This window comes from Filicampus tigris, chromosome 9, assembly GCF_054856515.1.
Source record: "Filicampus tigris isolate MCC_2025a chromosome 9, RoL_Ftig_1.0, whole genome shotgun sequence".
NCBI lineage: Eukaryota > Metazoa > Chordata > Actinopteri > Syngnathiformes > Syngnathidae > Filicampus > Filicampus tigris.
The window spans coordinates 16,065,828-16,088,484 of record NC_141225.1 but is presented as its reverse complement, the minus strand read 5'-3'; the positions used below and the strand labels follow the sequence as shown (position 1 = coordinate 16,088,484).

At 40.3% G+C, this 22,657-nt stretch overlaps 1 protein-coding gene across 3 annotated transcripts in view; it reads left to right on the top strand.

Annotated features, from left to right (window-relative positions):
- Positions 1-22,657, top strand: part of LOC147142247 (low-density lipoprotein receptor-related protein 1-like) — a 103,958-nt gene that overhangs the window by 5,601 nt on the left and 75,700 nt on the right. For all 3 annotated transcript variants that reach the window (XM_086039514.1, XM_086039513.1, XM_086039512.1), the window contains exons 2-3: positions 9,510-9,632; positions 21,835-21,972. In XM_086039514.1, the coding sequence (XP_085895640.1) occupies positions 9,510-9,632; positions 21,835-21,972 (261 nt within the window). The remainder of the gene's footprint in view (positions 1-9,509; positions 9,633-21,834; positions 21,973-22,657) is intronic.

The window sequence follows — 22,657 nt, the reverse complement described above, 5'->3', positions numbered from 1 at the left end:
AATGGCTAAAACCTTGGACAAAATGTTTTTTTCATCACTTTCACAAACCATGTAGATTTCCATCTCTGAGTGTTTGTTTTGTGATATTTGTTGGAAATGCAGTCGGACGGAACAAGGCTTGTGAGGGGACAGAGTAGACAAAGAAAAAATTAAAAACAGACATACAATAGTATATGTACTACGTTGTAATTTTGCTCCTTAGTCCATCTTGGTTACTGATCACATTCACATCCTCTGACCATTAATGTACAAAACGATCTCCAGGCAGTGCTCTCGCCTGTTGCCTCATTGTTAAGAGATGATTCCTTCCCCCTATAGAGAATTTAAATGGTTCTATCAGTACATAAAATAAGTTCTATTTTAAGATCCAGCCCACACATCTCATACACTCATTGTCATAAATTTTACTCTTCATTGGGATTTTCTCTGGCCTGGCGTCCATATTTTCAGTGAGTGAGTAGAGTGGTGCCCTTTGGGGATGAGCATTAAGACCTTGTAAGGAAAATTGAAGCAGACACACCTGACAGAAGGCAACAATTCAAAACCCTGATAAAAGCGTGTATTATTATTATTGTTATTATTATTGTTGTTATTATTACATGACTCAACTGTCTGAATGGAACAATGAAAATGGGGATTGTTTTCCCATATTTTGCGGCACTGTAACATTGGCACCACAGTGTGATGTTTGTTATTTTGCCTTTGTAGGCTTAGTAATGCAATCCAAATATGCGGACCAACTGTCAGTATGAGGCAATGCAGTTCCACGCAATGACATATTAGGGCGTAGTTTGAATAATTGCAACATTAATTGTTGATTGTGAGGAATTGATAGTTGACTAATTGTGTCTTGAAACAAGTGAGTCAAAAAGAAGGCCATTACTTGGCGCCATCCAACCAGCAGAGATGCTCTTGGTTCTCAACTAGTTTGTGGATTCAAAGGGGAAAAATTTACTTTTAATTGCTTGTATACAAATAGGAGGGAATGGGGAGTGTATATGGCTAAATTAAAGAAAGAACCTGCTCTGAAGGGAGTCTCAGAGACTCCAGAAGTCACTAATTACCACACATAAAGTTCTTGCCAATTGCTTTTTTTTTTTATAAGGATTTTTTCCTCTTAATTCATTTTGATGAGCTGCAGTGTGAATTTAGTGAAATGTTGCTTTTGTGGCAATGTTGTTGTTTCATCAAAGTGAAACAAAAAATATTAGTTGTTAATTTTCACCATAGTTGATAAGGGAAATAAATATCCACTATTCACAAAATGTTTGGGGTATTCAGCTTTCCTGGAAAATGTAAGGATTAACCTAAAATGTGACATAATCTTTAGTGGTGAACATAATTTGCCATTCTGTAAAACCTTGAATGCACATCCAAATGTTCAATGTTTTAGTACTTTTTCCACAACTTTTTTGTTAAATATATCTGTAGTATGCATTTTTTTTATTCATCCTGAAATTTTATTTCAAAATAATATCTTATATAGTGTACACAGTATAGGGCGGGGTTAACAACAAGGTGCATCACCATATGAGTATCCGCCGGGTCTGTTCTAAAAATAGCTCACTAATGATGGGACACTGTAATTTTTTGTCAATTTGTCAAATCTATGTCCCGCTGAGCAAAAAAGACATTTTCTCCTTAAGACCACTTTTGTCCTGTCTAGAGGACATCAAAGCCTGGCAAGCCCACTCACTGTCCATTTTTAAAACTCATTTGAAGACTTATATTTTTGGGCTTTTGACCCAACCTGAAACTGACATTTTTCGGCTGTTTTTCGTCGTCTACTGTAGGCTATGTAATTATTTGCGTTTTAATTTATTGCTTTCACTGTCTTTTTTCATTTGTATTATTGCTATTCTGTTAATGTAAAGTGCTTTGTTACAGCTGTAGCTGTTATGAAATGCGCTATATAAATAAAGTTGTTTTGTATTATGTTTCCTAAATATTGTGAGAAACCTGCATGTCTTGAGATGAATGAATCATTAATTAATAATACCACGTAAAGGTAGTCTGAGCAAATTTCTTATTTCACAAGTATGTATCAAACTGGTAGCCCTGCGCATTATTAATCCATATCCAAGAAGTAGCCCTCACTTTAAAAAAGGTGGGTGACCCCTTGTGTAGGCTATATTTAACAATACAAAACAATACAACAGCAGTTTCAACTTACTGTAGTAATGAGCTACAGTAAAAAAGAAAAAATCTTTTTTATATACAGGCTCTTCATGACAACTGATGACCACTCAAGTGCTTTTTGTAGCCACACAATTTTGATTAATGCAAATTTTCCCATCAACAGAGCTAAACGTATATGGACAGGCTGTGTGTGGGAATATTTGTGGAATATCGCGATTGGGCAATCATGAAACATGCTAGAATGCAAATGACATTTGAAAAATGAACAAATTCCTCGGCTACTCTCTTCATGGAGTGACGTTGCTGAAGAAACGGCATGGAGGTGCTGCGCTTGCTTTGGCACGTGCATGGTGAGCGTAAACGAACATTCTGGAGAATCTAGGCCTTTTCCGTGGAGCTCCTGCGTCACACGCAAAGTTGAAACTTGTCACTGATCTTGTGAAAAGGCACAGAAGAATTTTATATAATCCTCTTTCATGTTTCCCTTCAGCAGCATACTAAGCAGGCTTAATTGTCATTCTTCTCCCTCTGCAGCTATGTACAGCGTGTACTCTTGTGGTGGCAGCGTGGCAGAGGGATTTGTCTAAACTGACTTTGTTGATAATTAAGGACCACACCTTGGGGTTCTCTTAAATTTACCATCCTTAGGCTCCCCAACTGAATTTGATATAATCCTCATGTGGAAGTTAGACACCAAAGTCTTCTTCCTCGGGGTTGCAATGCGGTGACTAACACAAATATCTGTCTTGGTTGATTACAGCTTTGGGGTTCAGACGAAGTGAAATCTCAGCCAGACATCCACGTTTTTCACAATGAATTTCACTTGTGATTACTCCGCTTCGTTAAGAGGTTGTGCCTTTCAGTACCACCAAGGCTTGTTTAGATCTTCTTGTGACCTGTAAAAAAAAATTAAAAAAATCCTAATTCCCTTGGCAACCAATGTCACACACAATGACATTTTTGATGCTAATTCTCCCTCTGTGTTTTGGTTATGTAGACCTATTGTACGCACAAGGGATACATGTTGTTTAATCACTCAATTTTGGTCATTAAGAAACAAAGCAAGAAAATAATCATCAAAGATAGAATCATTAAAATAGAGTGCACTACATGGCTGCCACCAGCAGAGGCGCTGTTGATTCATGCTTAACTTATCCAAAGAAGAAGAACATTGCGTTAACGTAGGCCTCCATCCACACAGGATTTTGACTTTCGGCAGAATCATTCTGTTCTTTACAACATAGCATCAAAAGAGGAGTTTCAGTCATTCAGAGAGAATTATCCATCCTATAACTGTTACAATATAACAAAAGCTTTAAAGGAAAAAAAAGAGATTTTTAATCATTGGCCACATCATTAGGTACATTTGCACAATTTAATGGGATCCAATACATAAACAATGACAGTGTCAGTCAAAACAAAATATGATCTTCTTCTTGTGCAAATAGGGCTGCAAAGTGTGTAAATGTCTTAAACCAGTAAACTTTGCCATCCGTTGCGACTTCCATATGAATCCTTATTTGCAACCCGTGAGCGCTTTCTTCTATCATTTTTACAGTTGGCGCAGATCCTCCAAGCTTAACAGGCACAGCAGGGGCGCCTTCTTCTCTGTTTTGTAACATGGCAAATTGGAACCCCCCCCACCCCCCACTCCCACCTTGTTCTTATGCTCTTTCCTGTTGCAAAACCTTGGATGTGTTCATGTGCTTTTGTTGTGTTGGAGGATGAAGTGGTGGTAGACTGTAGCCAAATAGGCCAGAATCAATGTTTTCCTCATTTTGGCCCACAAAACAAGACCTAATGGTTGTTTTATTGTTTTTGAGGAAAAAGTACAAATAAATAGGAATACCATGTTTTCAGAGGGCTTATTGCAGTCATATGCATTCAATTCATATTGCCGGTGAGGATATTTATGAGCAGCTGTATTGTGGTATCGTTGGTGCTCTCTCAGAAAGGACAAAGCCGTATCAGCGGCAAGTCATGTTATGTATCGCCTTCCCCTCAAATACTTGTGAAATCGTAATGAACAGTAAATTTAGGATGGCAGGATTATAGTCTCTCCTTGAGAACCTCGGTGTTTTGGTAGTGAAAGTACGTCCTATCTTTAGTAGACTAAACTCAGTGACTTTTTAACCCCAGTAGACATTGCAAGAGACTGTAAATGTTTTGAATAACCACACTATGCAATTACCTCAGCCAACACGCCCACCTGGTGTTTTTGTGTGCCCTGACATTTTTATTATTCTCAATACTTGAGGCCGAATCATTAAATCCTGACTCCAGAAAGGAACATGTACTAAGACCATAGTGGTTGTTGCCTCGGACTGTTTATGGTGTCTCCATGGAGTCCAAAAAAAAAGGTGCAACGGACTTATTATATTTATATCAACAAAAGTTTTATCTTAGGTTGACATTGTATGTCTGAGTGTGGATCACTTAATCTTGTTTGGATTGTTGATAGTAGGATTGGCTGGAGAACAGTGCGGGTGTGTGACCACCTCTTGTCCAAAGTCAGCTGGGATAGGCTCCATTGTGGACTGTGTCGATGAGTTCGCAGTCCAAAGAAGAACATTACTTCAGCTAGTGGAAGTTTGGCCACATCCAGGCTATGGCAGAACTGCTGCAGGCAGCATTATTCTGCTCAATATATCACTGGCATGGAAACAGGAGTTGAGAACATTCATGCAGAGATGATCCCATTACATTAACTCATTCACTGCCATTGACGAATTTACTTTTCACAGTCCAGCCATTCAATCCCAGGAACTTGTTTCTACTTTTGTCAGTTTTACGTTCTGAAGAAAGAAGTTCTGAAGAAAGAAGTTCTGAAAATGTCTGGCCGTGAATGAGTTAAAATAATATTTTAAAACAACACGTGTACGGATTGCTGATCAAAGTTAATTTCCAAATTCCCCTTCCTACTGTGAATTCACAGCATACGGCTTTGTCTTTCATATGCTCAATACAGAACTCTGTTATCTTTCATATTCATATAATAGACTGACAGATGAGAGCAAGTTTTCCGCCACTTAACTTATCCCTGCGGGGAAATTCTGTTTCCTTTCTGCTTTAATATGAGGGTCAAGGAAAAGGGTCAGGAACAAATCCGGCCCCATGGAGCTAGCGCGCATCGACCTTCTCAAGGCCGTATGAATGGGGGCTCTGGGTTGAAGGCAGGTTTCCTCGTATAATTTAATTTCCGCAGTCGACTTTAAACAGTGGATGCGCACTCCTGATGACAGTGTGTAGTCTCAATGTCTGCTGGAACTTTGGAGTGCCCCCGCTGCTCTCCAAAGGCAGACGTCCAACTTATTTATAGCCGAGTTGTGGGCGTGAGGAAATGGGGCTGTGGCTGGAGGAGAGGGTGGTGTTTGTCTTAGGAGAAGATGCTTCCTCACAACCAGACTGAACTCATCTTGAAGGCCGCAGAGGTGGGGGCCAGGGGGGGCTGTGCGTATCTGATGCGGCCCAAATGGAGATGACCCAAAAGTAGCCTCTACCTTGGCAAACACACGGGCTGCTCATTGGTAGCATGTGTGACATTCCTCCATCCCATCTCAGGACCCTACCCGAGCTCTTTTACTTCTCCATTTGCTCTCACTTCATACAGTTTGTTCTCTTATGTCATCCTATGTCATATGTTTCTGTTTAGCCTCCTCTGCACTGAATCATCTTAACAAAAGACACATTTGACACCTGAGCACCCCTCTAACAGACCATGGATGAATAATGGGTGGAAACTCTTTCTTTTAATTAGGATTTTTTTTAAAACAGATAAACCTACAAAAACAATCTAAAATGGACAAAACGGGAAATGTTCTTTTCAGGGCTGAGTAAAGTTGAATGAGGTTGTTGTGAAACTGCAGTGCTTTTGATTAAACCAAATCTCAGATGTAAACAGGAAGTCACTTAAGTAGATTAATGTTATAGCTCCAAATTGGATTTCAATGAGGAATTGCCTGGGAAAGCTGGGATGAATTCACAAAGATGAAATGCTCAAGTAGGAAATGATGACAAATGCAGGTGCAAACATTACAAGATGCATTCTCTAGATAATATGCAACTGTGTCCTCTAGTGGCTCTGAGTAGTATACCGTAGAGATGAGTAGTCGCATGGGCTATGATCTTCCAATTTTTTCCCCCTCCATATATGCAAAAATTCCAATACTTTAAGAATTTGAGGCTGAGGAAAAAAAAACTCTGACAGGTTGCTTTGCACTCATTACCTTTCTTCGAGCAATAATAAGAATGAAAATAATGGAGCTATCTTAATATTGGCTAAGATTGTGTAGATATACTACAAAGTTTATTTATTTTTTTGCGGTTCAATTTAAAAAATATATACAGTTGAATATGAAAACTATACTGTACTATACCGCACCGGATTGCTCCACGGGAAAGAAACAAATATATATAATATTTATTTATTTATTTATTTATTGTTTACTCATTGTTTACTCATTGTATCCCAATGACATATTTGTATGTTGTAGTGCTGCAACCTGAAGGTGGTTTACTGTACGGCCTGTGGTGGAGGAAATGATTACTGTTTAAAAGAACGATGTCACCATCAAGTCGAAGCAAAATGTATAATGCGCATTAGCGTTTTGTGATTTTAAGGAGTAACTGGAGTTTGATTAGTTGACTGGAAAAAGTAAAATGTTAGCTTCGTCGTTACTGGAAGATACGATAAAGAATAACCCAAAAGTCATGTCGTGTATGTTTGACTTCTCCACTCTAGCGATCTCTCATGGTACAGTAACCCGCACCTCCACCTCTCTAACCTCCTGACCTACTTCCTAAGCTCTGTGATATGTTGCTGCCGCCGGCACCTAGCGCTCCTCCCACAGCTTTTATTGGAAACAGAGCATCCTGCCAGGCTCCAGCATGTCAGCATCTAAATAAACCGTGGACAGGAGACAGGCACAGCGCGACTATCTGCATGCCACGGCTGTTGTTGATACCTCCAAACATGCAAACAAACAAAGACCTTTGAGAAAGAAGGATGAGGAAAATAGTGAAGGCATCTGAGTGTAATCCTGGCTTCCGTTCATGAATAAATCAAAACCTTGTGACTTCTCAGAGAGAAATTACGCCACTCCACGCACGCACACACACACACACGTTAAGTGGAGTGCAGCAATATGTCAGGTTGAATTCCTAGTATTTAGGTTGAGCTCCGTGGAGGCTAGGTTGAAATGTAAATGCAGTCCTACTGCTTAGCTGCCTTCATCCCATCATCCGTGGACGATGATAGCGCACTTTCCCATCAGAGGCCCAAACAATCCTGAGGTTACAGCAGTATTCCTTCGTGTTTTTTATTCTGACCATGCTGTGTGAAACACATTGAGACGTAAAGACTCTTATCAAGGGTTTGACATGGTCATTACCCACAGAGGTCGACCAGCGTCCCGGAATGATTGTGGTCCACTTTAGGACAGTCAGGAGCAGTTAAAGACTTAGGCTTTTGGAGCTCGATCGTGGTTTAATTCCTGCTTGCCTACAAAACACTGACAAGTCAGGGGTAGAGAAATGCTTCCTGACGACTGCCAAAGTTCCCTTGAAGAATGCGCTGACCCACACACCCCTTTCTCAAGAGGTTCAGCGCTGTCTATATTTCAGATTTTGAATTAATATTCTTTTACTTCACTATACAATATACAGGCCAATGCGGATTTAGCGTTCTATGTCATACCACACTGTGCCAGGCAGATCTGTGGTGGACTGGAAAAATCGTAGCGTAATTATTCATGCAGTACCACGTTTTGCGTTTTCATATTAGCTGTTCCAATAAAGCTGAGAAAATAAATGCCTGTTTGCTATGTTCAGTTTATTTCTCTTTAAAGAAACAGTTTAGAGTTACCGTAACATTTATGTCAATATTCGTTAGCCCTCTCGCATTATATGTTAGCATTGAGTAAGCGGACCTTCATTAGAAATGTTTTATTCTCTTTTGCTCTGTATGATAGTTTAAGAGGAAACTTCAACCGGGAGTGACATATTGTACACTTTTATTCTCATTTAGACACTGCAAATGAGAGTGTTCTGTTTCCTCAAAGTGATATTATATGACAAATATTTTATTTCTTGACAGCAAGAGTGTGAGAAGAGACGCCAGGCAATACTTTAATAAGTGGGGTTTTAAAAGGTAAAAGTTAAAAGCGTGTAGGAGGGACTATCATTTAAAAAAAAAAAAAAAAAAAAGTCCTTTATACTGTCTCTCTATATTGCAGATTTTCACCGATCGCGAGTCGATCTGTAATGAATCCCCCGACGATAAATGGGGGTTCACTGTACACGGCAGACAGTAAGGTGAACTTCCCCTTGAGCGGTTATAATAAGTCCTATAATAAAGAAAAAACACTTTTCACTGTCATAGATGGATATAAAGATGGCAGTGACAGAAACTTTCATAAGACTAACTGCTTTTTCACTGTCATGGGGGCCATCATTAGTCACCGACGTCTTATTAAAGGAAAACTCACTAAAGCCCAAATTCACTCGCTGTTGCCAGTGTGTGCATATTGATTAATTCATTATTAATCAATGAGTTGGGCTAGATATCTAATGACACACTGCCCTGGCACAGTAGCTAGTAATCACTGTAGTAATGTCGTTTCAGTTATTAAGAAGCGATATAACATCTGTAATTTAAAGAGAGAATGAGAGAGCAAAGTGGACATATGGTAGGCATAGGCAGATCTGCGTTAAAGCACATTTAAGCGAAAATGGTGTCGTAAAACCAGCAGCTTTTATTTCTTTGTGTTTTCGAAAGGTTCTGCATACAGACGACATTATTAAAACTATTCCTATTCACACAGAGCTGCAAAAATGCCCGAAGACACTCATTTGCATACCGCCCCCTTTCACGAGCAGTTATGATGCTGTGCTGTGCCATTCATGAATCGCCATTCAGTATTTAGACTGCAATGCAACAATGATACCTGCGTATTAATATAAAGACTCCATCAGTGTCAAGTTATAGTGTTTGGTCTGCTTTCGAAGTGTTTGCAAAGACAGACATTTAACTCTAACCGTGTTAGTGGATAGAATGTCTGCTGTCACTTAGATGAATGTGAGGAGTCATACTTGAGAGCTTGAGTCTCCTTTATTGCTATTGGGAACACTGACCTAAGCACGGCATATGGGAGCATCGAGTTTATGCAAAGCTTTTCCGAGACGTTTTATTATTATTTTTTTTGTAACTATTTTTCTTTACCTTCAGCCGGCAACTGTCCACAGTTTAATTACAGCCAGTGGCAAGGAACGAAAGAGACACCTCTGGCTAATGAAACCTCAGGAATTAATATCAGTGACACAAAAGGATTATTGTTCTTTCGTATTTTAACATATTCTATATTCCTTTCCAGCTCCAAAGACCTGCAGCCCGAAGCAGTTTGTGTGTAAAGATGGCGTGACGTGTATCTCAAAGGGATGGCGTTGCGACCGCGAGAAAGACTGTCCAGACGGCTCGGATGAGGAGCCCGACGTTTGTAAGTATTTCCCCCCCAAAAAAGTCCACAGTGAAGGCATACTTATTTTTTTTTTAGGTGTTTACTCTGATTGTGTGGATCTGGCTGCATTTACAGCCAAGTTAACCTTGGCTGACATTTAAGCATTCAGAGTGCATAATTGGAGCTTTGGTGGAACTAACTGTGTCTCCAACTCTAAATATGTGCATCGTGTAATTTACGGACATCGAGATGGTTTAGATAGCCTTTTTTTTTGTTTTTTGTTTTGTTTTTGACATGCATTAAAAGCACTTACCTTTATTTGCAGCATATGGCATTACAAATGAATGTAATGCATCTTGAAAAGGAACACTCTGACTGACTTAGATTGATATTTGATATAAATTTGATTTATTTGGTGTGATGGCTGAAAACAGTGGGATGTTTTGTTTGCTCCCCATAGAGGTCATTTTGCCTTAAAGCTCATGGTCACGGAGATTTGTGATGTTTTTTTAAAAAAAAAATTTATTTGGGAGGGATGGGATTCCCTTGTTTCTCCCAGTGCTTCAGTAGATGCGGTTAATGAAACAAATGCAAACTGAATGTACTAAAAAAAGAGAGCCACGGTTTCAAAGCCTACATTAGAGATGAAATGCCGCCAGGCTGGATCCCTGGTGAGGGAATGAGAGCTGCAATGTCTCTCTGGTCAGCTTTTCAGAGGTAGTTTTCCAAAAGGACCGAATGTTTGGATGTAAGGGAAAAAGTGTGTGTCGTTGTGTGCGCCCGTGCGTGTACGTTTGACGTGTTTTCGGAGGGCTGGCATAGAGTGAGAGAGACTGGGAGGCCGGGGCGAAGCCTCGAGTTGGAGTCTAGACGCAAAGACTGTAAGAGAGTCGGTCTGGAAGTCATTAAAGACGAGCCCACAGCAATGGAGAAACCTGCTGTTTTGCACAACCTGCTCTTTCCTCCTTCTCCTCATCTGTGGGCGAGCCTGCTTGCTTGTCTCTATCTGGGACGGAGACAACAGTGACTGCATCCCTTGTCTCATTCGACGTCTGGCTTCTGCCAGAACTTCTGAAAAACAACACTTACGGGAATAGCGCACTGAAGGAACTTGACTTCACACTGTGGTAGTGGAAAAGGTTGCGAGTCAGAGACGAACCTTTCACTATGTGGGCAAAACGTATTGAGAAATACATCTTAATCAATCAGAGCTTGCTTTGGACCTCTGAAGCCCAATTCTTCTTCTTGAAAAGACATTCTGGGCTATACTTTGGGGACAGTTTAAGGAAGAACCTTTTTTGTTGCAGCACATCTCCATCAACTACATTTGAGATCAACTTGAACAGAGTATTCAATTCAGTGGATGAATGCAGAATAATTCCCACAGACTTCTGAGATAGCTGTTGTAGATGATGGCTGGATTTCCACTTCAAAATAGTCCAACGGGAAACTGCGAAAAGCACGTCACATTGAACACATCAGACGGAGGCACACTATCAAACCACAACAATGGGGGAGAACCAAGTTCTCCTCGAGTTGATCCATTTAAGCCATAGTAACGAGACTCTCGTGGAATTCGGGCTATAAACCACAACTTTCCCCCCCAGTTTTAACCCCTGCAACTAAAACACTTCAACTCATCAATCTAATGTTTAGTACTGTTTATTGGCGATGTGCATCTCTCCACAAAAGACAATTCAATACGGTTTTCGATATGTTAGGTGCGAAACAATTCAAGGACGGTTCGATTTGAAAGTGGAACGATTCGGTTCGATTCCATACACTCGCACCTTTCAAATCAAATCATGATGGTGACTAATATTGTGAATTTTATGGTAACTTTATTCAAGGGGACGGTGAGGGCAGAGGATTTTGGCCGATGCAACGAAGTGGAGACTCAAGTTTGATAATGCGCATCTAGAGCTAAGGCAAGCTAACATGAGTTTTAGGTGATGACGAATCTACTTGACCAATGATCAACCAGGTGCTTGATTCAGTACCTGGTTTTGCCAATGGGAAAGCCTAACATGTGAATAGAACAATGCGGAGTCAATTTGGTACCATGCAACGGACAAAGGGCATTAAAATTCACGTCATTTGATAATTTTTCTAAACACGGAGCTCAGTTAAGGTTATATGACTTAAAATGGACTGTAATTGTGGTTAACTTTGGAACTGTAGACTACCATCGACTCCTTCCCGTCATCATACTTTTGTCCTTATGGTGTAAGGCCTGTCTCGGACTCACATGCTTTTCCACTACCACAATGTGAAGACAAGCCCCTTCAGTCTGCTTCTTGCGACGGTGCACTTTTTGAGGAAGCTTTTGGTTCAATGATGCATAAGGAAGGTTTATCGATTCCTTACGTGGATGCAGTTTCACAGTGGCTCTTGTCGGTCGGGTGGCTATTGCCCGTGAAGTCAGCCACTGTCCACTGCAGCTGCTGTGTTTCTCCCACAATGCTGTTCTTTGTACCCCAGGGTGCTGAGCCAGACTGGCATAGAGTGATACGGACAGAGGACAACAAAAAATGAACGGTTGTTTGGGCATATGCCCTTTTATGCAGATATGCATACATGATCAACAATAAGCCAAGCTACAACACGTGACGGTCCAAAGGTCGGCTGGAAGGCCTTTTTCAGCTCCTCGGGTTATAGACCTTGAAAACATAAGAAGCGTAATGCTGACATCCGCTGCCTATGGTCTGTAATAAGCACACTTTTACAGTCTGTTCCTACCTAATCAGCAATTAGCCTTTTAGGATATTGACAGCCCTTGTAGAAAGTCCAATTTCTAATGTTGGAATCACAGGACAGATAAAGAGTTCCATGCTCCTTCGCAACACTTCAGAATGAAATAAGAATGAGTTTTTTGTTTTTTCTACATTTGCGGTGCCATATACCTGACGGTTGACCCCCGACAGCGGTTACGATGCTCCGATTTTAGAAGGGAGTGAACTCTTTGATCTTGACACTGTTGCCTTAAAGCACCAGGCCCAGATAGCTCATCCCAGACAAAAACCTTGACATGAAAGAACAACTTTAAGATCCTCAGAACCGGTTGCAGGTGTGCGCTATTGACGGAAACACACATTCACAGACAGGCAGAATTTTTACCTTTCATTAAACTTTGTTTTCATCTCCATTTGTTCATGTATTAATAGCATAAAAAATGTAAAACAAATTCCTGCCAAAGTATAGTAGGAAGAATGCAAATTAAGGAATTCTTGCCCTTTATAGTCCGCTTACACTTGTGTCCAATCAACGACCAATCATAGCTCACCTGTTTTCTGAGGCCCTTGTTTCAACTAGTGGGCCTGCATAGAACAAATTCTTGTAAAAAAAATTGCCTGGGTTGACTTCCCCTTTAAATCGAAACATGTTGATCAAATGATACTAAATAATGGTAAATCATTTATGTGGAATCGCTTGTCGATGTATCGTGTCAGCGGAGGCAAAATGCAATGCATTTGACTGCAACCAGCAGAGGCGCTGTTGAGACTGTCTCAACTTGTTGTCTAATAAAATATTGTCAGACATAGTCTTTGAAAGAAATTTGATCAAATGCCATGCCTAGTAATAATTATTAAGAGTAAAACACATGCACAGGGATAACGTTTCCTGATTTTTATAGCAGGGAAAATCACCTTTCTAAAGTTCAGCATATTTCATCCTCGTGTTCAGTGGTGCTTTGACAAACAACAGCTAAATGTCAGCATATACAACATACATATATTAAAAGGTGTGCTGGTCTGCCAGCCACCAGTCTAGGCCATTTTTAGACGTCTGGCCAAAGCTGCCCCCCTGAAGAAGGACAAGAGCGCACAGACTGGTTTCAGCCAAGAAAATCGTGTCAGGGGTTTAAATTGAAGGGGACGGGAAAAAAAAAAGATCATTATGTAATCCCACTAGGGCTCCCCACAGACAGTGTTGGGGAAGGCCAGAGGCACTCTAAGGGGACATAAGAGACAGCCTGGGACAACAGCAAGGATTAGAATACAGCCGTGCATGCAAGGTGAACTGAAATAATATAGTGAAGGCATCAACATAGACGCTGAACATCTGGTTTGGACCGGTGGCGCCATCTTTTAGGATGACGACGTCCTCTGTGTTTCGGTACTTTGAAAAGCTGTTTGAGGTTGGTCTTGTCTTGCCCCTCCCCCTTACCTGTCATGAGCATGGCTCTTTAATGGGATGTCAGCCACCTGGTTCTGCTGAAGAGCACACTGTTGAAAAGGCATTATCATTCCACATCTGTTTGACATAATTAGGCACCGAGAGCCCAAATGTTATTGTAGCAGATGACCTCTAGTGGCCACCTCTCCCCTGCCTTGTGAGTTTGAAGGTCCGCCACCACGATAATACAAATTGTCATTAGTTTTCTGAAATAAACACAAATGAATATTGTATTGGTTTGGCCCCCTTTTGCTTTGTAGTTGTGATGGACACAATCCTTTGGCGCTCAATTTCAAGTCAGTAAATCTTAGCAATTATTCATGAAGCAAATAAACGTTTTGTAATGCTAAGTTAGAGCAAAGCTCCGAAGCTACCTGTTTTTACATTGCACGCACTGGGTTTTGTGGTCAACACATATGATGGCAGTTTATCGAAATATGACAATCATAGTAGGTGACTCATGTCTAATAGGTTTCAAAAAGATAATTGTAACCAGTCAAATGTTATTATTGTTGTTGCTTCCGAAAATCCACCCATACACAACTAGTGCAACAGATCCTTTCCACTCTCTCTTTATAAAAAAAAATCAAATTATCCATCTATCCATATATTTTTCCTTAAGTGTGAATCTGACATTGGCTGCATGATAGACTGAATATTGTAAATCGATTAATAGATGTCTGCAATTGATTTGCTACTCACCTGAAACACATTGTTTAGAATTACTGGGTTCTACTGTATATTTTGTGGGGGAAAATTGTCGATGAATGCTGGTCGTTCTTCCAACCTCAACTCTGAATTCCAATGTCTAGTTGTTTGCTTTTCCTCTTCCATAACCTACACTAATATTGTACAGTATGTTTATTTGCTTGGGATAGCTGGTGATTTTGTCTTGAATAAATCTCCTTTTCCTTTGCACGATAGATGTATTTGCTCAGTGGTTTGTCCCTCCCAAGGGGAAGTCGAGCTGCTGCATTTGGAGAAGTTTGTTGTGCTATGGAGAGCTGGATTTGGGCTTCCTGCTTGACTTGTCACCTTGCCAGCTCTCCCACGAGCCCCCCCGTGAAGGATTGCAAATGTGGTGTTGATATTTTTGAAGAGCAGGGGGTGAGCAGCAAGCAGCCCAGGATCCAACTGTCAAGTGCAATGTGAATAAAGATCTAGCACAGGCGTTAACAGACAGTAAGTTGCGAAAAATGAAACCTTCAACTCGATCAGTATCAAACTGTATTTCCGTAACCTTTTACGAAAAGGTTATTCAAGAATATCCTGTATCGTCATGGTAAAACCGGATTACAGTAAAGTGATTTAAAAATAAATAGATAAATAACTCATGCTGTAGTACCAGCTCAAAAGTTATCAAGATGCAAGTGCTGCTCGGTAATTTCCAGTCTCAGGACATTTTTAACTGGTGCATTGAAGAATCGCAACTCTCGCCTCTTCTCGCGCACTGAATGAAGAAAACGTCTTTGTAGACATGCTGGTTTATTGTTTGGCCAGTATTAAAGGGAAAACTCATAATTTGGGTTTGAAGTATATCTTTTGTGACACTCCGTCTGGAACTTTCCTGACAATTATTGTATGTCTCCTATGAACGGACAAACAAGTACCCAGTATTCCAGTTGTATCGTGTCCTTTCACAGCCCATTGAAACTTTGAGGTGTTGTGGGTTATTTTGTCCAAGTTGCGCAGAGTTTTTTTTCCCCCCATTTTTATTTATTTATTTATTTTTATTGGCAGGACAGACGACAGAAGCTTGTCAAACAGATTCTTGAGGGCGCCAGGTCAGTATTTAGTTACTTCATCCAAGAATGCGTCATTCAGGCCATGGGCGTCACAGACAGACATCGCTGCTCAGCCATTGCCTGATCTTCAGTGGTCAGAAAAAAACATTTTAGTGTGTCATTAAGGGCTGGTGGCACTAAACTGGTGCAACACTATTTATTTATGAGATGTATTTACGGATCGGCACGATCAATTATTCATGGTCATCTGGTTGGCTGACATCTGTGAAAAGTAGAAGGATTATATGGACGATCAAAACCTAGTTGAAAGTGTTGGTAGAGCATGTAGTTGGGAAATGTTAATTTTATATAGATTCCTGTTAGGGAATCCAATGACACTTGTTGCCATGGCGAGTATGGTTACATCACTGTCGGGCCTAATGTGTGGGTGGTGTCGTAAGAGTGGCATCTGAATAATATAATCTGTGACTAATAAACTGCTCTTGTCGTTGGAATAAGTCATCTCATGATCAATTTACATGGTCATATTTGTATCCCGTGGCTGCCCTTCCCGCAGGGGCTCTTTAGGTCCAGGTGACCGGGGGCCTCCACACTAGGTGTGGGGTCTCCCCGGCTAATCTGGGCCGGTGGTCTCTGTGATGGTGACACTCCCCGTGGCCCGTGGGCTGTCATTCCCCTCAGCGTGAATGAGCCCCCCTTGGGTACCTTTCCTCATATGGTCTCTCTGTGCCTTGTCATGTCTTTTTCAACACATTTTATCAGGTTGTGTGGGGGGGGAGGGGGCGCGCGAGTGCTGATGTACTGTCGGACATATGTGTTTGGGTTTGTTTGCGGGTCTTCCTTTTATGTTGTGTTTTGGACATTTTTATTGGACAGTATGAAAAGTGCTATATAAATAAATTTGATTGATTGATTGATATTTACACAAATGAAGTTGAAATGTGCTCACAATGAGGAGAGACGTTTAGAACTGAAATGACTAGTCAGTTACTTCCCAGTCGACTTTAGAGTTAAAATAAGATCCTTAACTCATTCACTGCCATTGACGTATTTATTTGTCTTTTCATGGTCCAGCCATTCAATCCCAGGAATTTATTTAGATTTTTTTCAAACGTTAGGGTCAAAGAGGTGTCTGATAATGTCTGGACCACATGCATGGTATGTATGGCTCTGGCCACACAATCCGGAACAGACTGCATGCAGCCAATCTCCAGTCTCACCGGGCTGCCATGACTGCCCTTCAATGCTTGGCCCATTATGCAAGTCCAGGTTTAGCGTAGAGAAGTTACATGGTAGGGTCAAAGTGTGGAGAAGACCCAGAGAAACTGCGCTGATTGCAGCACTGACAGAGTAACATCTTTTGGCTGAGGCAGTGTGATTTACGTATATATCTATATATACAGTATATAAGTATATTTGTATATTGTGCAATCTTTCCACCGTGTTGACTGGCACAGTCGATAAGTCATGAGTGACTGAAAGGGTCAAAGAGCTTCTGAGATTTGAAGCGTCCCTGATTATGAATGTGAATTTGAATTCTGCAAAAGACCTCTCGCAAGTTGCGGAGGTATAATGAGATCCTCGACTTGAAGTGAATGTGAGTGCCAATAGTAATCAATCAGCCGCCCCCGCACCTCTGTGTCTCGTGGCCCTACCACTCCTGCTCTCTCCTCGTGTGGCCGTGCCACTGTTCAGATCAAGTTTTGCACATGACACCGCTTACACCACGGCAGCTCGGTGTGATTTGTAAGGGGCCACAGCCGACTTAGGTGATCAAACAATGGCTTTATTTCGCGTGGCCTGACTCCCATCACACTGGCCGACGGAGCATGTGATCCACCTCTATGTGCAGCGACTTAATGACTCAACGCGTGCAAGGTGTCTGCAGTCCTGCATGTCTTGTTTTGATAGAAGAATGCTTTCTTTGGCTGAAACAGTCGATTGAGCACCAGCTTATCAGTTTTTTTGCGTGACGTAACACTTAAAGAGTCCGGCCGGGTACAGGGGACGAATCTTTTGAACAATTCTTTTTGATGAACTGATTGTAATGAATCAAAAGTAGATTTTTCGGTGGTACTTGGTGTAAAACGTTGGAGAACCACTGATGTAATGCGTTAACTCTTCAAATGTCTTTATCTTTTTTCTTTTTTTATAGTGCCCCCACTGAAGGTACGAGTGATGACAAAAAAGTGAGACGATAACCTTAAAACCGGAAATTTAACGTCAAACATTGGTACATGCCTCCACCTTTACGCACACAAATTAATTTTACCAAGCGGTAAATCAGTTATATGAGGCGACATCAAAGGAAGAGATGTTTTGTTTTATTTTAGTTTTATTCGACAGTGGTTAACATCTTTTTACACTAGTAGGCAGGTAAGAATGCTAGTGTAAACTTACTTTTAACATTGCTAGTACAGTTACTAAAGATTATACAATCGCAACAGTTTCAGCCGAGAAGGGATTGATTTGTTAAATATGAATTGATCTAAATGGAAAGAGATGCTTTGAAATGTGAACAGCTTGGATGTCGGCCGACATCACAGTTTCGGCTTACACTTTGGAGATTCCACTTTATCACGAACATTTGGGTAACATCTTTTGCTAAGAGCAAAAGCTTTTCCAACAATTTCTGGCTCTCCATCGGAAAATATTAGGCAATTCACGACAACTGCATTTCTGCCAGATAACCTCGCTTCACCACTATTGAATAAAAGGCCTCCTTTGCTTTAAATTAGCAGCCATTTCCATTGCAGCCCTCCTATCTGTTGCCAGCTCACAGAAGAATGGGGCCTTGTGGGACTTTGGACTGCTTCCTATGAATGAGGTGTTCAATTAGCTCCTGCGAGACTCTCCTATTCTTTCTCTTTCCTTTTCCATCACTTCAATTGTTTTCTTACTTTGGTAATTAACCACACATTTAGTCTTTGCAACACATGTGGCATGAAAAATCGATTCCATGTGGCCTCTGAAAGAGGACTCTTGTCGAGGTTTACTTCAGACCTTGTCAAAACGATTCCAACGGTCTGATTATGTTTTGCAGCTCATCTCATTTTGGACGTTTCTTACTCGAGGAACTTAGGACAGCTTCTTCATGTCAAGCGAGCAAAAGTTTGCCTCATATATCGCTTCTGCTTGTGCATCCGGCCATTTGATTTCTCGATGTATATCTCGCATATCTAAAGATTACTAATCAACACCTTGTATTTGATTTTTTTTCCTCATATTTAATCCCTTGGCCAAACACGAGTAGACTTGGGTCAGCTGTTTGAATGCAAGGCCACGGGCTGCTGTTATTGTGGCTCCCTGTTCTTTATAAACTGTATTAATCCAGACTGGGGGGCTTTGTTGTCCCGTGTTAAATCGGCAGCTTAGCGATAGGAGAACCAGCACGGGGGAGAACGTCACACATCACCCTCATACTATTGTGTTAACATACCCCCACCGTCGTCTTCTGGTATTTTACCATTTGTTTACTCATAGCGTGTTGTGCTCCGTCTAAAGTCACTTTCAAACGGGTTTCCTTTGCAGCTTGCTGTTATTATAAACAAATGTGATAAAGTGTTCATTAGGAAATCTTTGCAAAAATGTTTCTTAACACCACATTTCATGGAAGATAATGCTTCACCACTATCCTTCCAAATGGCTTGAATGCTCTCTTCCTGCAGTAACTATCCAAAGCAAGACTCTGATTGCTATATTGCGGTTTACCCACCGTGACCCTGCCGCATTGCAGATATTTTTTGGGGTGAAACATGAATGCGGAAATTCTAGCCTTGTTGTGTAAATCTGAAGTTTAGAGCAGTTGTTGCTTTAATATTTTTTTTAAAAATTTTTTTTATCAGGACCGTCCATAACTATAAACTAAAGTTATGATTTTGATTAATGACCCCATGGTTCGATACAAAGTCAAATTAATGTAATAAATTTACAGTACACACGAATATATGTGTATATATATATATATATATATATATATATATATATATATATATATATATATATATATATATTTTTTTTAAATTTTATTTATTACACACAATGACATGATGGGGATTCTCTATTGTGCGTTTCCTTTTACTTCCTGATCTTAAAAACAATTACTTGTATTGAAATGAAAGTATTTTAAAAGATGATTTTTCTCCGTCTTACAAAGCAGTGATTTTAGTGAACATGGTTGATAGTTTAGTTGCTATGATGAATCCTGCTTCAAAAGTAAAAAAAAAAAACCCAACAATTTGTGCCTTTGTTTTGTTCATTAATCATGTCACACAGCGCTTCGACTTGGAAAGTATGTGACAGCCGTTGGGAGAGGCTGCACAAAATGGTCGGCAACAGGACAGATTTCTTGCTGAGTCATTTGTCCTTTTGTGGATGAAATACTGGTCAGAGTCACAAGGCACCAAAACCTCATCCAGGAAAAAAAGTGAACTCAAAAAAGCCTCTGCGCTTTGGTTGCGGCAGTCTATTCACTTGTTTCTTAAATTCAAACTGCAAAGACCTTTGAGGAATTTGAGAAAGTCTGCCCAGACTGGTGTTTACTCGAGATATATTTTCCCCCTTGGTGATCCCAAAGATATCTCTCAGCAAACACCACCATGCATGCCTGCATGCCACTGCGCTGGCATGCTTTTTGTGGGTGTTTAGTCTCTGTGTGGATGCGTGCATGCTCTAGATGCATTGAAGGGACGGATAATAGTGTATTTGTAGTTCTGCTACTTTTCCTCTACGGCCACAGTTGGATTGCGTATGTCGGCCTTGTGGTTGCCCTGTAAAGTTGCTGTACAGCAGGAGGGAGGAGTGGAGTGCTGCTGAGGTCGTCCATTTTGGGGAAAATAACCCTTCTGGGCTCAAACAAAACTTCAGAATTCAAACCTCTGCCACGAGGCACCAAACAAGAATATAGAAGAATCTACACAGGATGTTGCAAGATGTAGGCAGACTCACATTCAAGAAGAAGAGGAATCTTATGGCCGTGAATGAATGCATATTCACAAAACGTGTTCCCTGAATTTTAGCCATCACAGCAGTGAATGCAGCAAACACACAATTTAGTGGCACTACTACTTCAGTGCTCCCTCGTTCTTTTCCAGTCGATCCCATCGTTGTTGTGACGCGTGTAACTTCACTGAAGGCGCTCAACTCCAAATTTCGAACTTTCGAATCCATAAAAACGATTGCTTGAAAATCTGCCGTAAAGCGGGGGCGCCAAATATGTACTGTTCATTAAATTTTTTCATTGCTTCCAATGGGGTATGTGCTTTTAAAATCCAAACACATTTTTGGTCCACAATTGAGCAGTTTGTCTTTGACCTTCACGCTTTCTGTGAATGTTGAATAGATGTAATGCTTAAAAAAGTCCAGATGACCGGAGCCTTCCGGCCCAATATTAATTGCAATATTAAGTTGCCAGCTCCTTTATTTTGGTGGAAGGCGAAACGAATCAGGGTAGCACATCCACAGGGAGAATGTTTGAGGTCCACAAGCGATGTGACGTCGCTATGGATGGTAAATGCTCCTTGCATGTGTTTATAGTATTACTGCATGAGGTTTGCTGCAGTTTTGGAAAATGCTATGCTTCTGCCTTCCTCTGAAGCAAACCCAAGCAGAGTGACTTGAATGATTGTGGTTGGATGTACAACAAAGTAGCGGTTAGCGGTTTATAGGTTAGGAAATTTAACGAAGGTTAAGTTGAATGGCTATTTGCAAACATACATGCACAGGTATGTAGGTATACCTGCACAACAACTCATGAAATATGCACAAATTACCTTTAATTATATGGTATTGTTAATAATTAATGATATTCATCTATGTGAAGACACTGATCATGTGAATGATTACTCACAATAATTATCATAAATGATATAAAATTATATATATATATATATATATATATATATATATATATATATATATGTGTGTATATATGTGTGTATATATATATATATATATGTGTGTATATATATATATATATATGTGTGTATATATATATATATATGTGTGTATATATATATATATATATATGTGTGTATATATATATATATATATGTGTGTATATATATATATATATATATATGTGTGTATATATATATATATATATATGTGTGTATATATATATATATATATGTGTGTATATATATATATATATATATGTGTGTATATATATATATATATATATGTGTGTATATATATATATATATATGTGTGTATATATATGTATACGTGTATATGTATACGTGTATATGTATGTATATAGTCATTATTACTGGATGCTGATAACCTTTTGAGATGACCACATTTGTGTTTGTCTCCCTCAGGCCCGCACAGCGCTGTCTTAAAGTGTCCGCCTAATGAATACCAGTGCGGGGGGACAGAGCTGTGCATCCACATGAGCAAACTGTGCAACGGGGCTTCAGACTGCACCGACGGCTGGGACGAGGGACCTCACTGCCGAGGTATCGCCCCTTTTTTCACTCGTCACGTTCGTCTTCACCATGTGCTAACAATTCTTCTTTCATCATGCCAGTTTTGCGGTTATTAATACCAGCAGTGCCGACTGTGTGCTTATCAAATTCAAATTCCCGATGTTGATATCTCCCTGCTGTGCCAAAACGGTCAAGTAGTGGTAGCAAATTTATTCCCCACATCAGGGCGATAATATCCGAGAGCACTGGGTTCAGATGTACTGTGTTTATGTTTATGAGAAAACCGATTCCACTATGACTCACAATCCAAACGGTGCCGCACACCCCCTGATAGAAGTTTTATCGAGACAGTGACATAAGGACGGGCAGGTCCCAAATCAATCAATGTGCTATGTTTGTGCTTATGAAATATCGACCTTGTCAACATCTACTGACAAACTGAAATTGTCTCTGTGCGTGTGTTGTCTTCATCCTCTTCTTGGCTTTAATTGGTGGACAATTGAGCGACTGTCAATCAAAGCAGCAGCCAAGGCGGAGATTCTCCTCTCATTAAATTGACATTATCTGAGACTAGCAACTATTTAGTGTCAACAAAAGCTGTTAATGTGTCGTAATTATAATAAATGCTTCGGAGCAAATCGTTCAACAATGGGCAACTTCAATGCTGAAGGGGGCCTCAATTTTTAGCTCATATCACTTCCTAACCATGACAAAA